This window comes from Natator depressus, chromosome 3 (genome assembly GCF_965152275.1).
Source record: "Natator depressus isolate rNatDep1 chromosome 3, rNatDep2.hap1, whole genome shotgun sequence".
NCBI classification, from domain to species: Eukaryota; Metazoa; Chordata; order Testudines; family Cheloniidae; genus Natator; species Natator depressus.
In genome coordinates this window covers 153,305,410-153,321,066 of record NC_134236.1, presented here as the reverse complement: position 1 = coordinate 153,321,066, position 15,657 = coordinate 153,305,410, and the positions used below count along the sequence as shown (strand labels likewise).

Sequence of the window (15,657 nt, the reverse complement as noted above, 5' to 3'; positions counted from 1 at the left end):
ATTTTAAATGAATCTGCTTAAACATTTTGAAAACCTTGTTTCCTTTACATACGACAATAGTTTAGTTATATAATATATAGGCTTATAGAGAGAGACCTTCTAAAAAACGTTAAAATGTATTACTGGCACACGAAACCTTAAATTAGAGTGAATCAATGAAGACTCGGCACACCACTTCTGAAAGGTTGCTGACCCCTGATCTAAATGGTACCTCCATCTGGAGTCTTTCACGAGCCTTTTTTTACTACTCGGGTCAATTTGAAGTCCTCGGCATATGCCAACTCCGTGTTCCCTGCTGCCTTCAGATCATTAGTAAATGCTCGTCTCTGTACCACCAATCCGGGAGGATCTCGGTATTCGCTTGCCTTGTACAGGAAGGTGTCCAGGTGTATTGGGAGAGAGATGTGCAGCCTATTTACTGACACAGTGAAATCCCATTGCTGCTACTGAAATATGACCGTATGTCTAAGGTACTTCAATGGCCCCCGTCGCCATAGTAACAGAGCGTCTCTCAATCTTTTAACGTAGTTGTTGTTGCAACCCTTCGGAGGCCATATAAATACTATTATCCCCACGTTTATAGATGGGGAATTGAGGCACTGAGAGGCTGCGTGACTTGCCCAGATAACACAGGAGGTTTTGTGGCAGAGCAGGTAATCGAACCTTGGTATCCCAAGTCCTGGGCTAGTGCTCTAACCACTGGAGCATCCTTCTCCAGTCTGTCTGAATTATGTGACTGCTGTAACATGCAGAGAGTAATTCTGGTTATAGGAGCCTTTCTGAGAAAAAGCTCTGCTGTATGATGGCTGCTCTGGACTTGGGCACTTGGATATTGTCCTCAGACCGTTTTACATTTTAATGAGTTAAATGGTATTTTCTTGGTAGTTTTTCGGGCTCTCCTTTTCCTACTGTGTAGGTTAGGAATGACAGGGTCCGGGACAGCAGAAGAAAGTAAATAGAATAAGATAAATTACTTAAAATGTGCGTGTTAAAAAAACTAGTAATTTTTACATGTACATTATTTTATTTCTAGGCATGTTTAACATTTCCCAGATGAAGAACCGGCCAATGATCCTGATCGGTGGGTGACAAATCAGTACGTAATACACACACCATGGTTTTATTAGGTTTACATCTCTGGGGAGTGGAAAGGGTTGGGTTGGGGTTTTGTTTTGTTTTTCCTAAGCTGCACACATTTCTGTTTCGCTTTAGGCAGAGATGAACTGATTTTAAGAAATGCGGTCGGTCTCTCAAAGAAAATAAGGGTGTGGGGGGAGAGAATTGGAGACTCATCTGTCAACTTCAACCTGTCATCCTGCCATATGTGGAATGGATCATTTATATGGCTCTCAACAGCTTTTTTTTTTTGAGCTTTAAAAAAAATGTGTTATGCTTTCAAAGTTGCATGTTAAGGCCTTTGCCTTTGGTACTATGCCTCCTGTTTGCTTCCTTTGCATTAAGCAAGACCCAAGACAATGATACTACAGCACTTCTGGGTGTTCCTTGTAAAGCAGGATCTGGCTGAGAGATTGAACAAATTGCAGCGTAAACATTAAACTTGAAGGATGGAGGCTTCACTTTATTGCTGGGGTAGAATTCCTTGATGGTGCCACACTACTGGGGTCCCTGAGCTCAAGTGGTGTGGCATAGCTACCAGAAGAAAATCCTGCTCCTTCACTTCCCTGCCCATATCCCCTGAATCTGGACAAATGGGTATCAAAAACCTGGCATTTAATTGAGTTAACAGTGTGAGGACTCACTTGCCTAAACCATGAGGTGAGAATACCACTTACTAATAGCAGCCTAGTGTCTGTCTGCTACTTATATAGCACCCACATCCATAGTGTCAGAATGTCTGAACCCCTAGTGCCTTATACTAAACTGGACTAAAGGCTGGAGGGAGCAACAAGAGTGCATTATTATTCTTTTTCCCTTGTCTTCCCCAGGGCAGCATTTTCTAACCCACCCTTTGCTAGAATGCTTGCCCAAGAGATCTCTGGCATTGACACAAGCACAAATCGGCTCTAATTCAAAGGCGGGGCGGGACAGATTTCAAACCATTTACTCCTCTAATCAAATAGTCTAGTGGTCAGAATAGAGCACTAAGTCTCCTGGGTTTTATTCATTGCTGTGTTACTGATTCTTATGTGACACTGGCCAAGTTGGTTTGACTTTTCTGTGCCTGTATCTCCCTCTATTTTTAAGGAAGGGGCGGAAAGGTGTTGGGTGGATTGCTTAGTGAATATCTGTAAAAGCATTTTGAGATCTTTGGATGGAAGGTGCTCTAAATATCATTATTCCTTGCTAAGAAGTTCTGATGTATCAAGGGGAAAAACATTTTATATCAAGCCCACTTCTTCTCTTCCAAGCAAAGCAGCAAATCAGCCATTATTCATATTATGATTATAACTTGGTAACTCAAAGCTGACAAGCGGGCAACTTCAAGTACCTGGAGTGGGAACAGACAATTGTATCATTGGGAAGGCAGCATTCCTTAGATTTGCAAATCTCCACTGGGGCTGTTTTTGCAATACCTGTTCCTTTTAATCAGTACTCCAGTAAACTCCACTCAGTCTCTTTGCAAATGGATTCTGGAGAATGTCTTATTAATCTGGTCTTTTGCTTTTACATTGTTTTTTTACCCTTCTCTTGGAAGAAAGGGTTCACTTAAGATTCTTCCAATTCTCATTTCTTTGAGACCAGGCTATCTTCTGCCATATTGAGTCTGTAGGTGAACAGCTTGAACTGTGCAGACTATTCCTGGTCTCTCACTGTTTGCTTGGTTCTTTGGCTGAGTTGCTCTACTACGTTCCAGAAAAGGGGGAACCAGGTACAGTTATAGTAGTCTCACCTGCTGCAAAATGAGGATGGGCTGGGTTTTTTGAATGGAATGAAAAACTATTTTACCTCCCAAACTAGACCCCCATCCACTGTCCTTTATAAACTATCTGTGGGGCTTCTCTTTAATTTTTAAAATGGCATTTGGAGGAAAAAGGGTGGGAGGCATGGATGCAGAGATGGGAACGTATCCAGCTTCTTTTGGAATAGCAGTCTTCTATTATCATTGCATGTAACCAGTCTGTCCTGTTCTTCCCTATCTTTAAAAGTAACCACTGGCATTCTCTGCATAAACAATACAGTCTCATGACCGGAGCTGAGTCAAGGATGACACAGTGTGACATGCAAACCATGGATACATATGGGAAGCAGACTGGGGGATTTCCTAATTTGTGCGTTTAATTGCAGGGTTCAATTAAAGCTAGTGTGTGAACAGGCAGGAGGTAGAGAGAACGTGGAATTCATTTAATCAAATCTAATGCAATGGAAATGATTAATCTCTCTTGCTATCCTAGCAAGCTAAACCCATCTTCTTTTCTGTATTACCTAATTCTTGACTCCCTTTTATTTAATTTGGTCTGTCCCGTAACTATTTTCCTTAATAGAAATATTAAGAATAGGCTGTTCTCCCAGCTTCACCTTAGTGATGGGATATTTCTCCTCTCCTTCTCCTCTTAAACCAAGTTTAGCTTTGCAGATTTACTAATAAGGTACAAGCACAACACTGCTGATCTACATCAGTAGGAAGTTACTAGTGCATTGTACCCATCACAGGCATGGAAGTTCATGGTCTCGCTCTTTGCCTTTTTGTGTTACGTGAGCAATGTGGGTGAGGACAGAGGTACCCTTGTGTGGGATTTAAAGGAAACTTATATAAAAGAGGCAGCGTATGCTGCATCCTGAAAGTGCATGAGTGCAAGGTGCCTCATCCAGCTTTCACTTACCTCTCTGTCTTCTGCACTTATCTACTCAAAACGTCCAGTTAAACAGAAATTGTTTGTGCCTCCCAAATGTACTAATGGATGCTCCACTCCTGAGCAGCTTCAATCCTTGGGTATTGAGCTCTTACCTCCTCTTACAGCCCCGCTCCCCCCTAGTTCAGGCACTCTGCATGAGTTTAGCTTCAGTCCTGCAGAGCTTAGGCCAGCAAAGGGACTGAAGGTCTCACTTACCTTTAAATTCTTGATTTTTTTTTTTTTTTTAAAGGAAGGTTCAAGGTGTCCCAAGACCTGTATAAAAAAATCAAGTTGCTTCTCTACACTGTTGCACCATTAGTGTAGTGTCCATTACAAGATGGGCTGCAGGCAGTAGGCCCCATTTTATGAGGTTTCCCTCTTAAATCGGATTAGTGCTAGTGAATGGGTTCTTGATGACCCCTACTGCTCCTAGTTAATTACCTGTTAGAATCTTTCTTTTAGCACCTCCATCACTCAGTGATACCACAGATGTACAAACAAATTCAGCCCTAGTGTGAGAGGGCACAACTCCAGGGGTGTGGCCTCTGCTTTCTCCATATCTGAATTTAGCCCATTGTCTTGATTAAAAGCTAAGGACAGTTAAATTCTAGCACTGAACCAAGATGCTCAGAGAATGTCTCTCTCAGAGCTAGCTGAATGCCAGGGCTGTTGAGCCTAGCAGGGAAGAGGTTAAATAGACACTAATCTTCTGTTTGAAGGTTTTGCTAATCCAAGGCAATAGACCCAGTACAGTGTGGTGAGGGGCCGTTTGCACTGTATGCTGTGCTTGGGACTCTCTCAGGAAGCAGCAAAATAGGTAGGAACCTTGCCTTTCCCTTAGGAAAGATAAAGCATCCGATGAAGTGAGCTGTAGCTCACGAAAGCTTATGCTCAAATAAACTGGTTAGTCTCTAAGGTGCCACAAGTAAAGTGCCACTTTTCTTTTTGCGAATACAGACTAACACGGCTGTTACTCTGAAAGCACAGTGTGTCTCACTCGTGAGAGCTGTTCTGACTCCTCTGTGAACAGCTCTTGAACTTGCTATTTCCCAGAGGAGTCCTGCTTCAAGGGGCTATGGAAGGGATTTGCTCATCTGTGGTCTTCCAAACCTCTCCTGAGCCTCTGTATCACATAAAGGAATAGTGAAGAGCATAGGGGAGATCTCCTTTTTAAAAAACAAAGCAGGTTGTTAAGATGTGGCCACTACTTACCTCTTTGCCTCCTTCTCCTTTGGATTATAAAGAGAATCACTTCTATTGTGTGCGTAACAGGCTCCTGTCTTGGTGCTTGGCAGTGGGCGCTAAGAAAATGCCAAAGTCGGGGGATTGATGCAAGAGGCAAGGAGAGCTACTTTCCAGTGGATTTAAATAAAGTTCCAAACTGAGCTGGCAGAGCTCCTGGCCAGGGAAGAGGTAACAGGTGTCAATGAAGGAATCTGAGCTCCCAGTGACTATGGGGGAGGTTTCCAGCATGGAATCTGTCTAGGAACTCGCAGGCAATGCAGCTGGTGCTTCTTGGTCCGGCTGACCTCTGAGGGCTGCAGCTAGGAGCAGAAACCTGGAAAGTGAAATGATCCTACTTTAAACAGCATGCTGGAAAAGGTGAGAGCAGCAGCCAGAGCTGGAGGGCAGGAGATAGCAAAGAAGGGAGTGAAAAATGGTTTTGTTTTGTTTTTTTTAAAATGAGCCTGGCATTGTTGAGGAAGACATTTTTAATCACACTGTCACAAGAAGAAGGTGGTTGTGTGTGTCCCCGGCCTTTTTTCCCCCAGAGATGAAGTCCAGGTAATTCCTTGGCTGCTTGTTCTCAAATGTTGATTGCTTTTTAATACTGAAAACAAATTCCTCTCTTGTGACTGACCCTACAATAACTGTGCACCCAGCCACAGTGTTGGTAAGCAAGTCAATACAACAAGAAGCCTACGAGCATGGGGAATTGGGAGGTCTGAACTTTAGTAAGGAAATGGAGTTTAATTCCCAGCTTCCTAGGGCTGTTGGTAGTGTATAAAAGTGGGAGCAGTGCTCTGACTGCATCCTAATTCAGATATATTTTAGTTTATCCTTCCAGTTAGTAGCAATAGCTTTTGTCTCATTTCTATTTATCCTTCTCTTCAGAGGCAGCATTGAAGTCGACCTCACTACTGCAAGATGCCGTGCAGAATTCTTCACGTTCAAAGCAATGGGGCCACAGACCTGGCCACTGGCTAATGCCAAGAGCAAGTTTATCCAAGCAGATGGGAAAAGCGTTTAAGAAAAATGTGTTTACAGGACAGCACGCCTTGCCAGGATCTCGCTCAGAGCAACAGCAGCTTACAGCAGAAATTCTGCGAGCTCAGGCACGCGGCGTTTGCATCTTCCAAAAGATTTTGAGCTCTAGCTCGGACACAAAGTGCCTTAGGACAGGAAGTCCTTCCATTCAGCACACCAGCCAAATTGCTGTGGACAGTCACTCTGGGGCTGCTGCTGGAAACCAGTCAGAAGAAAAGGGCCCAGGATCCCACTCCAAAACCATAGGTTCTGGCTTGTGCGCCAGTGAACGGGGTCCCTCCGGCAGCCTGACTCACGTTGACCAAGAGGGGCGGGCGGCCATGATAGATGTTGGAAAGAAGCCCGATTCTGAAAGGACCGCTGTTGCCAGTGCTGTGGTTCGTCTGGGTGAGGAGGCATTTGGGATGGTGCGGCAGAACCAGCTGAAGAAAGGAGATGTGCTGGCAGTAGCCCAGATCGCAGGGATTCAGGGAGCCAAGCTGACCAGCCAGCTGATTCCCCTGTGCCACAACATCCCTCTGAGCCAGGTGGACATCTCTCTGAGCCTGGACGAGAGCAGATGGGCTGTGGTGATCCAGGCGCTCTGCCACAGCCAGGGTAAGACAGGCGTGGAGATGGAAGCGCTGACTGCCGCCAGCCTTGCTGCCCTGACTGTGTATGACATGTGCAAAGCAGTCACTCACGACATAATCATCGAAGAGGTGAAGTTGCTGAGCAAGACGGGAGGGCAGAGGGGAGACTTCCAGCGTGGATAGCACTTATCCTGTAACAGGAGCATCCCCACGCGGGCACTGCGGGCGCGGGCTGCTTTGGTGCCATATCTGCAGTCCGGCTGGGGAAACAGCAGCATCAGGTATCCTATAAAAGAATGGGACTTAGTCTGAATGGCCAGGCCATCTCACTGCTTGGTGCTCCTCAGTTCGACTCCTACTGGACAGGTATCCCCAGGCGTCCACCACTACACTTAGCACCCTTCCCCGTACCCTCGGGTTCTGTTAGGCCATGGAAACTTTCATCTCACTGCCATGGGTCAAAACTGAGGCCCTTCAGCCCAGTGATGTCAGGGAAGCTGGCCTGGCTGCTGTAACCCGTCCAGTGCTTAGTCAGGCACTCTTCATCAGTATCGAATTGGCTTGGCAAATAAAGAACACACAATTAGGAGTAGTTTATTGTATCTTTGATCAATGACAATGGCTTAAGAATTGCTCCTTTCTTCCCACCAAACTTGAACTAGGAAGAAACTTCAGAAGGAGACAATGGGGAGTCATTCTAGAGTCCTGGCCATTGAGCAAAGATTTTAATAATGTACGGAGCCCCATCAGCTGGAATTATTCAGCTCAAAGTCACCTAGCCACACCCCTCACAACTGCTTGGGTCCTAAATGGGTCTGATCACTACCAGAGCAAGGGGATGGGATCTTATGTCCATGAATGGAAAATTAGATGTTGGTTGACTGATGCCAAATAGCCCATGCACAGGCCTGATTTTATTCAGCATCATGCCCCTCAGTGCAGAGAGCTACTGGGGTAGGAGGAACTGTAATTTGCACACCCTGCACTGTTTTGCTGTAGTTCACTTGTGCCTGCCATCATAACCAACTCATTAGATGTCCCTGCATGCTCAGGGGCCAGTTCTGAATCAATCTCTGAAGGGATGCCCTGCAGTGGTACATCAAAGCTTACGGTGCCACCCCCCTCCAGAGCAACCAGCAGGAACCATGACCAAAACTGGGTAGCCATGAAGAGGCTTCCTAGAAGAGCCAATATGGGCTGTCAAATGATTGACTCAGTTTAAACTACTTCATAAGGTTGGTTTTGTTTTTTTATACTCTAGCAAGTTTATGGGCTGTGCCTAAGGACCTCATTCTGCTCCTTAGGGAAGTCAGGGACAGAACTCCCCAAAACACGAGCAGAATCAGGCCCTTTTATTATTTCTGGGACTTGAAATCCAGCTGAGTTTCCCACCAAACTCCAGCAGATTTGGATTTTTTTTAATCCACATGTCTGCCATGGCAGTTCGTAGCCCCCGCCAATGGCGTGTCACGGGATAACCTAGTCTCATGCTTGCTTCTTCTATAGACTTTGCATCCAGCCCGCAGAGGAAGCTCAAGCTAGGTCTTGACCATCATTAATGCTGTTGTTGCTGAACTTAGTGATTCTTTTGGCAAACAGGGTCATAAACATCCCTTTGCTGTGTTGACTCTGCCTCAGGGAAGGGGAGGAAATCCTTCAAGATTTGTCAAAGGAACCCAGGAGAGGGGAAATTGGAATAGGCACTTAGAAGCCTGAAAAATCAGTCTTCTAAAAGTGAAGTCCTTGATGTTGCAGAGTCTTATGCTATTTTTGTTATTAAAGCCTGAACCTCTCAAGGCATGTGGCTAGATAAGGATCTCCGCTTTTTCTTTTTCTTAAAAAAAGGAAAGTTCCTAGTTCTTCTGGTGGCAGAGAAAAAACTTGGAAGTATGATCTGAATCCATCCTAAAAGCTTAAAGCCAGAAAGCAAACAGAGAGAGAACGAACCCTGGGCACCGGGCTGGCATGTGCAATGATTTTAAAACGTTCAGTGTTAACACTCAGCACTTGAAATGGTCCCCTTGCTAAGGATGATCTTCAAAAGCAGGAGTTAATTTTGCATGTTTTTGGAGTGGAAGGGAATAGACATAGTAAAATATACTGATTTGTCAGTCTAAATTGAAAAACAATTCTCCCTTACTCTTAAACCTTGAATTCAAGATTCTTTCTCCTGCTATAGTTGAGATCAAACACATACAGCAGAGCAGGGATTCCAGCTCTCTATGCCATCTTAGAGGCTAGTGCCACCCTGTGCTATGGTTGGAGAAAGACCCTAAATTCAGATGTTGGCAGACCAACAGCCTTTCCGTTTATAAACCTTGTGTTTTAAAAATGAAGTCCTACAGTCCACAGTGTTGAAGAATTCTTCAGCAGTAATGTTTTTTTTTTTTTAAACCAACCCAAGTGGCTACCCTAAATACTCTTAACACCTCTTTGTTTTAACTTGCTCGCCACTGCTGTATTTTGGTTTTATACAGTAACCTGAAAGCTTTACCTAAACCTCAAAGACCAGGAGCCCCCAACTTTAATTTATGGTGTGCTCCTGTGGCTTAAGTTTCCTGCCCTTTGGATACCAGTGCCACCACCCCCTTTGATACACACAACCAAGGAAGTTTTTAAAACAGCCTTATTAAACTTGCTTTCCTATTAAACTAGAGCTTTCAAGTTACTTGAAAGAATTCTTTCCTTTGCCTTGTGATTATTATTGTTGGTACAGCCTGCTCCTAAAGTTGTGTTTCAAGAAACATTTTATCCAGTGGTGAGACTATGCATGACAGTCACTTCAAAGGAGATTAGCTCAGGTTTAGTGCAGTAAACTAGGAAGGCAGGGTCAGATTTAAAATTTTAACCCCCTCTCTTTCCTATATACCTGATTGCCCATCACTCTGCTTCCCAGCCCCTTTTCTTTACTAACTCAGTTGTAGGTAGAGCATCACACCAGCACCAAGGAAGCACGTTGGAGTTCACTGTAGAATCGCTGTGCATTTTAAGCCATGCTCCGTGTTCGGGTGTAGCTAGCAGTTTGAAATATATATTTTTCTATTAGTGAGCCATTATCCACAACATCCCAGTAATAGTAGCGTTGCCATGACCACTAAGTTCCAAATTCCACCACTAGATATGCTTATGGGATCCCATTGACTTTATAGGGTGCCCGTGTGGAACCAGATGGCACAAGTTGGTTCTAATACCCTTTCCTATAGAAGTATCTGGCAGTGTGTTTGTTTATATTGATCAGACCTTTCTTTTAAAGACTGCTTAAAATTAGCACCTCTTGGAAAATTCTACCTGAACACACCTTAATGGTAGATAAGTGACGTAGCTGTGTGAGAGCAGTGGTCACCGATGACTTGGGAGTCTAAGCCCTTCACGGGTATGTCTACACTGCACCTGGGCACAAGCCTCCCAGCATGGCTCGACAGACGCGTGCTAGTAGGCTGAAAAGAGCTGTGTAGCCACAGCAGCTCAGATTGGGGTTTGGAGGCTCTGGCCTGGGGTACAGGTGAGAGCCTGACCTCCAACCCAAGTCGCAACATCAAAGCAATGTCTATGCAGCTAGTTTAAGTGCACTAGCATGGCTGTAGACCTGGGCTGGGATGCTCACTCCCAGGTGCAGTAGAGGTAGACCCTTACAGGTTGCACTGGGTTTCAACTACTGAGTGGGTGCTGAATTCCTGGCTAGTTCCTTGGCTGCTTTTCTCAATCCCACACACCCCCATGAAGGGGAAGAGTCTTCCTTTTAGAAAAGCACTGGCCATTATTAGCAACAACGCTCAGGTCTCAAGCTTTGGCAGTGGTCTGGGCCTCTATCGTTCTGCTTTGCTGGCCTAGTTTATAATCCTGTTTTAGGACAAACACTGAATTTAAGGAGCTTGTGGCTTCAGTCTGACTGCCCCCTTTTCACATTAAACTCTTAATTTAGCTGGGTGTTTACAGGAAAAACTTTCTTCCTACTAAATCAATCTGCACATGTGTCACACCAGTCAAAAATGGCATGGATTTTTCACCTCTTTGAGCTAGTGATCACCTAAGATGATCAGCTCATCAAATGTTTTTTTGGTTTTTTTTAATACTGTACACAACTTTCCAGTTCCAAATTCCTTAGCAAAGCCATACGGCATGGAAAGTGGCATTTATCAAAAAGCATTTCAGGTACTTAATCTGTTTGATTTTCTTACAGTTACTGTGAGATGTAACTAAGAGCTCTTCTGTCTGCACTGTGGCAATGAAAAGATACAAACACCCACTCTGGGTGCTCAAATACAATAATTCTGCACAAGGTCCTATTGCTACATCAGACCATACTGATTACTTGCCATCGTGGCAGGAGAATCTCTGCTAGTTTAAGAAGAATATTGGTTAATGCACAGAAGATGCCCTCTGCAATCCCTCTTACAGGGCTGGGGGAGGAGGGTCAGTCTTGGAAGCACAGATACCACATTTAGGTCCTGATCCTCAAAAGAATTTAGGCACCTAACTCTTACGGACATCAGTAGCAGTTGGGTGTTGAAATCCTAGGAGGGTCTTGCCTTAGCTACCATGGTGATAGGCAACCTTAAAACCCAATAGAGTGGTTTCTTACATGTCAGGACTGAAGTGAATTGCCTGAGCTAAATAGGGAAAGGACACCTACTTGCACTCTGCTTTTGCCTTTGCTTGCTGTAGCCAAGTTGACTCTTACTTTCATGAGCGCTTCTTGTTCACCTACATTTACATCTTTTAAAACAAAACAAAAAAATACAGCCTGTTGTATGAGGTTTTAAAAACCAAACCAAACGCCTGTGCTGATTCAAGGGGTTCAGGAATGAGGAGTTGTATTCAGCGAGCGAGAAGAAGGTTTAAGTCTGAGCTGATGGTGCATTTGGACACATGGCCCCTCGGCTTCTGAAAATCTGCTACAGTGCAATAGTTGATTTAACAAGCCAGGACCCCCTCCCCCACCCCACAGACTTTGAATTTCACTGGAATTCCTGCAGCGGGGGTGGGGAGGAAGGGGAGATTGTAAGGTTGTCTCTTAATCTGAATAGTTAGGGCAAATTGACAGCTCAGCTCTATAGTGGTGCCATAACATTTTTTTGTTACATAACCAAGCCTTGGAACTATGCAGTTATTCTGATAGAGATAAGATGTTGAATTAAGTATGTGAGAGTTCATTTATTTTATGAGAATGTGTTGCCAAGGGGCACTAGGTGGTAATGTATGTGTGATGTTTGTACCCCTGCTCCAACGCACAAAGTAACCTGGGTCAGTATTTTAGAGGCTTACCTTGCTCCAGTACATTTTTAATAAAGACTAATTGTCATGGAAATGAGCCTCTTTGCGTAGGTTTATTTTTTGAACAAACATTATGTCAATGTTAAGCTTAAAATCCCTTTTAAACTGTTCAGTTAGGGTCTCTTCAGGAGAAGCGGTCTCTTCTGAATTTTCTGTAGCTCAAGAGGCCGAGTTTGCCCATGTGCCACGTTACAAGTTACTACAATGGACAGACAGTGATTCCTTATATGGAGAAATTGTTCATCTCTCCCCCTAGAACTTACTTGGGCAATGCTTGTAAGAAATGTCAGTTTACAAAAATATTTAGAATTGAGCCATGTCTAAGTGGATGTTCCAAAACTGAGCAATCATATAACCTTAGCACCATAACCCCAGTCAGTTGTCATTTGATTTCTTCCACCCTTCCGTGCCCCATCCAAACCTCCTATTTCCTGTTCGAAAAGAAGTTCATTTGCCTTTCACCTTGTTCACTTTTTCATCTACTCCGCCCCAGAAGCAGAGAAGAGCTGTTCTTGAAAACAAGGAGAGGAGTTAAGTGAGTAACTTACAGATTTTGGTGAGTTACATGTGTAAGTCCTGCATGCGTGGGGAACAGAACCTCTACTCAGCTCTCTGTGTCAGGCAGAGAAAGTTATTGGAACGAGATACAGAACCATTCACCTCCAGCTCACTGATAATGCAGCCTAGATCCATAGTTTCAAAAATCACTGCTATGTAGTTTTGGTGGCCAATGTGAAGCAAGTATGGCCTCAGTCCATTTCCTGCAACATCCACAGGTGCCTCATATCAGAGCAATCGCCCTTACAAATAGCCATCTCAGTCCCAGAAGAGTTGTCTACTTGATACGGGGCATAAGTAGGGGTTGATGCTTAGCAGAGTCCCATCCACGGCAGGGCAATGGGAATTTTGCACTGCTGTGTTGCACAGAGGAGGGGTAATACAGGACTTCAAGCTCCAGAGCTGGCCCTCTGTCACCTTTGTAGCTGCACTAAATTCACTCACAACTCCAAACACCCTCTCTGCCTCCCCTAGTCTCCTTTCTCATCTGATCCCATTGCAGTCTCCTTCCTCCTCTGCTGATTATGCCAGCAGGTCATTACAGTGCAGATGGGGTTGAAACAAAGGGCTGAGTGAAGTTCCTGTCCTTAAATGAAGCTAGTAAACCCCAAACTGCCTTGGTCTCAGCATCCAGCACAATAGAAATAAGGATGCCTGAATAGAAATAAGGATGCTGAGTGCATGAAGGGAAAAGCCAGTCAAAGCTAGAGATGCCCCTACCACTCCCCTAGGCTAAACATGTAAACGGGAGAGTCCCATGATAAGATCTTGCCCACCACTGCCCCAGACCACAGAGAGCCTCCTGCCACTCCCTCAGAATCTGCAGATGAGGTGCACATGGTCATCCAAGCCACCAGCAACAAATCCACCCAAATGTTAATACCGCCTCAGGATGTAGGAATGTCTGCACTGAACTCCTCTGCTAGGGAACTTCCCCGTGAGGGGCTTCTGGGACCATCTCCTGACAGAGGGAAGCTCTGATTCCCTCCAAGCCACGTTGCCAGCGCTGGTGCAAAGAGGCAAACCCTCCACACGAATGGTCCAGTGCCACCAGCAGATCCTCGGTGACCTGTGAGCACTGTGCTTCTGCTAGCTGGGGGGGAGGGTGGAGTGAAGTTGGTGTAAATCTCTTCTCTGCCTGCCCCCCTCACAAGAACAGCTTGGGAAAATGTAATGAGGGGAATTCCACAGTTTTACTCCTAAAGGCTCCTCCTGCAAAAGGTGTCATGTGAAGGAGGCAATTCTCACATCCTTGAATGAACCTGAGAATAAGGAGCAAAAAAGAGGACTACAGAGTAGGATTCAGAAATGCAGGTGTGGAGGTGTCATGATTTTGGCTTCTCCTCCCCTCCAGCACGCACCCTTCTCCCAGAATTCTGAGGCTCTTACAGTCAATCTGACACCTTCTCTGGTGGCCCTTTTGAATGTTTCTGAAATCTCCTTCACGAGCCAAGACCAGGTTTCTGAGAGGCTGACAGATTGACACAGCATCACCCCGCAGCTGCCCCCAAAATGTGTGTTCCTAGCCTGGGTGGGCCATACCTGCACCGCTAGAACCGTGAGGGGTCTGACTCCACCCCCCCATACCTCAGCCACATTTAGATTTTCATGCCACTTAAGTCACTGAACTGATGAATCATGGCAGCCCTCGTAACCCACATTTCTGTGGACACAGGAAATGGAGAAAGTTTTGTGGCATTGGCTCCGGTGTCCACTACAGCATGTTGCAGGCGCATACTTGCCCCAGCTTGTCTTTTCTGTTTCACGTTGGTCGTATTCTCTGTTCAGGACTGGTTTAGCCTTCGGGGCAGGTAACCAGCTAGCCACCATTCTCCTGCTGGACAGTGACATGGAAGCCGAGAGCTATAAATCACTGGCCAACATTTTCATCAATGGCTATTGTTTGTGGGTGCCTAACTTGAGGCACCTTAAAGGGGCCTGACTTTCAGAGTGGGGATCTCCCACTCTGCCCCCCAAATAAGGACCCTTTTAGATAGCTCAATCCGGGCACACACAATCACAAGTAGCTTTTGAAAATCTTGGCTCTGATAAGCCATTTAGGGCCAAATTCAGCTCTCAGTCACACCAGTGTAAGTCTGGGGTAACTCCACGCCAGTCAATGCAGTTTTACTCCAGATTTAGTTTTAACTAAGAGCAGAATCTGGCTCTTCCTTCCCACCCCACCATTGGCCTTTAACTAGCTTGTGGCTCCCTTTGTCTGGCTCAGCGACGGTAATGCAGGCCTGTGACAGTTTTGAAACTGCTGCAGATGTGTGCGCTTTGGCCAGGAAATAGGCTTGCTAATTAGTTAAATGGAAACAGTTTTACTTCGCTCCACTTAACATAACCTTGTTCCAAGAGAGGCTTAAGGTTTCAGGGAACATAAAAATAGCTGGAGGAATTACTGGTTGCAGTAGGCTAGTGCACTAATCGTCCCTGCTTCTGGAGACTGTAGTTCAAAGCCTGGCCTTAGGTCACAAATGAAAGTGGAATTGGTGCGTCTATCATCTTCACATTGCAAACCCGCAACATAGCTGGCAATCTCTGCCCTAGTGAGAGGCACAGGGCTGGGACAGCAAAGGGGTTTGGTTGAACTGGTGAGCTACCTATGCACAGCACCTACCGAGGCAGACTTCTCATCTTAGTGCCTGTGCCCGAGATCAGCAGCTGGCCAACTCTACCTCCATCTGTCCCTCACTGCTGGCAGCACCACATTTAAAAACATTTCAGTTCAGTGTATAGGGATTTGTCTTAATGATCTGTGCACACGCCTATCCTGAGGACCTAAGCAGAAGGCAGATAGTGATACAGGGTGACTATAGTTGCCCAAGATGGTGTTTGGAGTAAGTGATAGACCGCCACCTACTGGAGTTTTGAGGCATTGGTAGTTGTAGGATGCTCGCATGTGGTCTTAATAAAACCTTAGACAAGCTAGATCAGGAAGTTGATAAACATGACTGGGACTCAGGTCTGGATTCACATCCTGGCACTACGTTGACACTGCCATTCTGCATGGCCCTAGGCAAATCACCTAATTTCACTGGGGCTCTGGGTATGTCTATAGTGCACAATAAGCCTGGACTCTAACTCAGGTTTAAGCCCAAGCTCCCCTTCTGTCCACACACAAATCAGTCTGATTCAGGTCAGCAAACACTCAGGTCCTTGGACCCTGCTAAGGGGGTGTGTCCCAC

General features: G+C 45.3%; 1 protein-coding gene across 2 annotated transcripts in view; it reads left to right on the top strand.

Annotated features, from left to right (window-relative positions):
- MOCS1 (molybdenum cofactor synthesis 1) overlaps positions 1-11,916 on the top strand; it is a 49,758-nt gene extending 37,842 nt beyond the window's left edge. Inside the window, exons 10-11 of one of the 2 annotated variants that reach the window (XM_074949119.1) lie at positions 1,034-1,081; positions 5,910-11,916. In XM_074949119.1, the coding sequence (XP_074805220.1) occupies positions 1,034-1,081; positions 5,910-6,817 (956 nt within the window). In that variant the 3' untranslated portion in view covers positions 6,818-11,916. Of the gene's footprint in view, positions 1-1,033; positions 1,097-5,909 lie in introns of both variants that reach the window. The other variant, XM_074949120.1, reaches the window with a different exon arrangement.
- Positions 11,917-15,657: the final 3,741 nt, after the last annotated feature.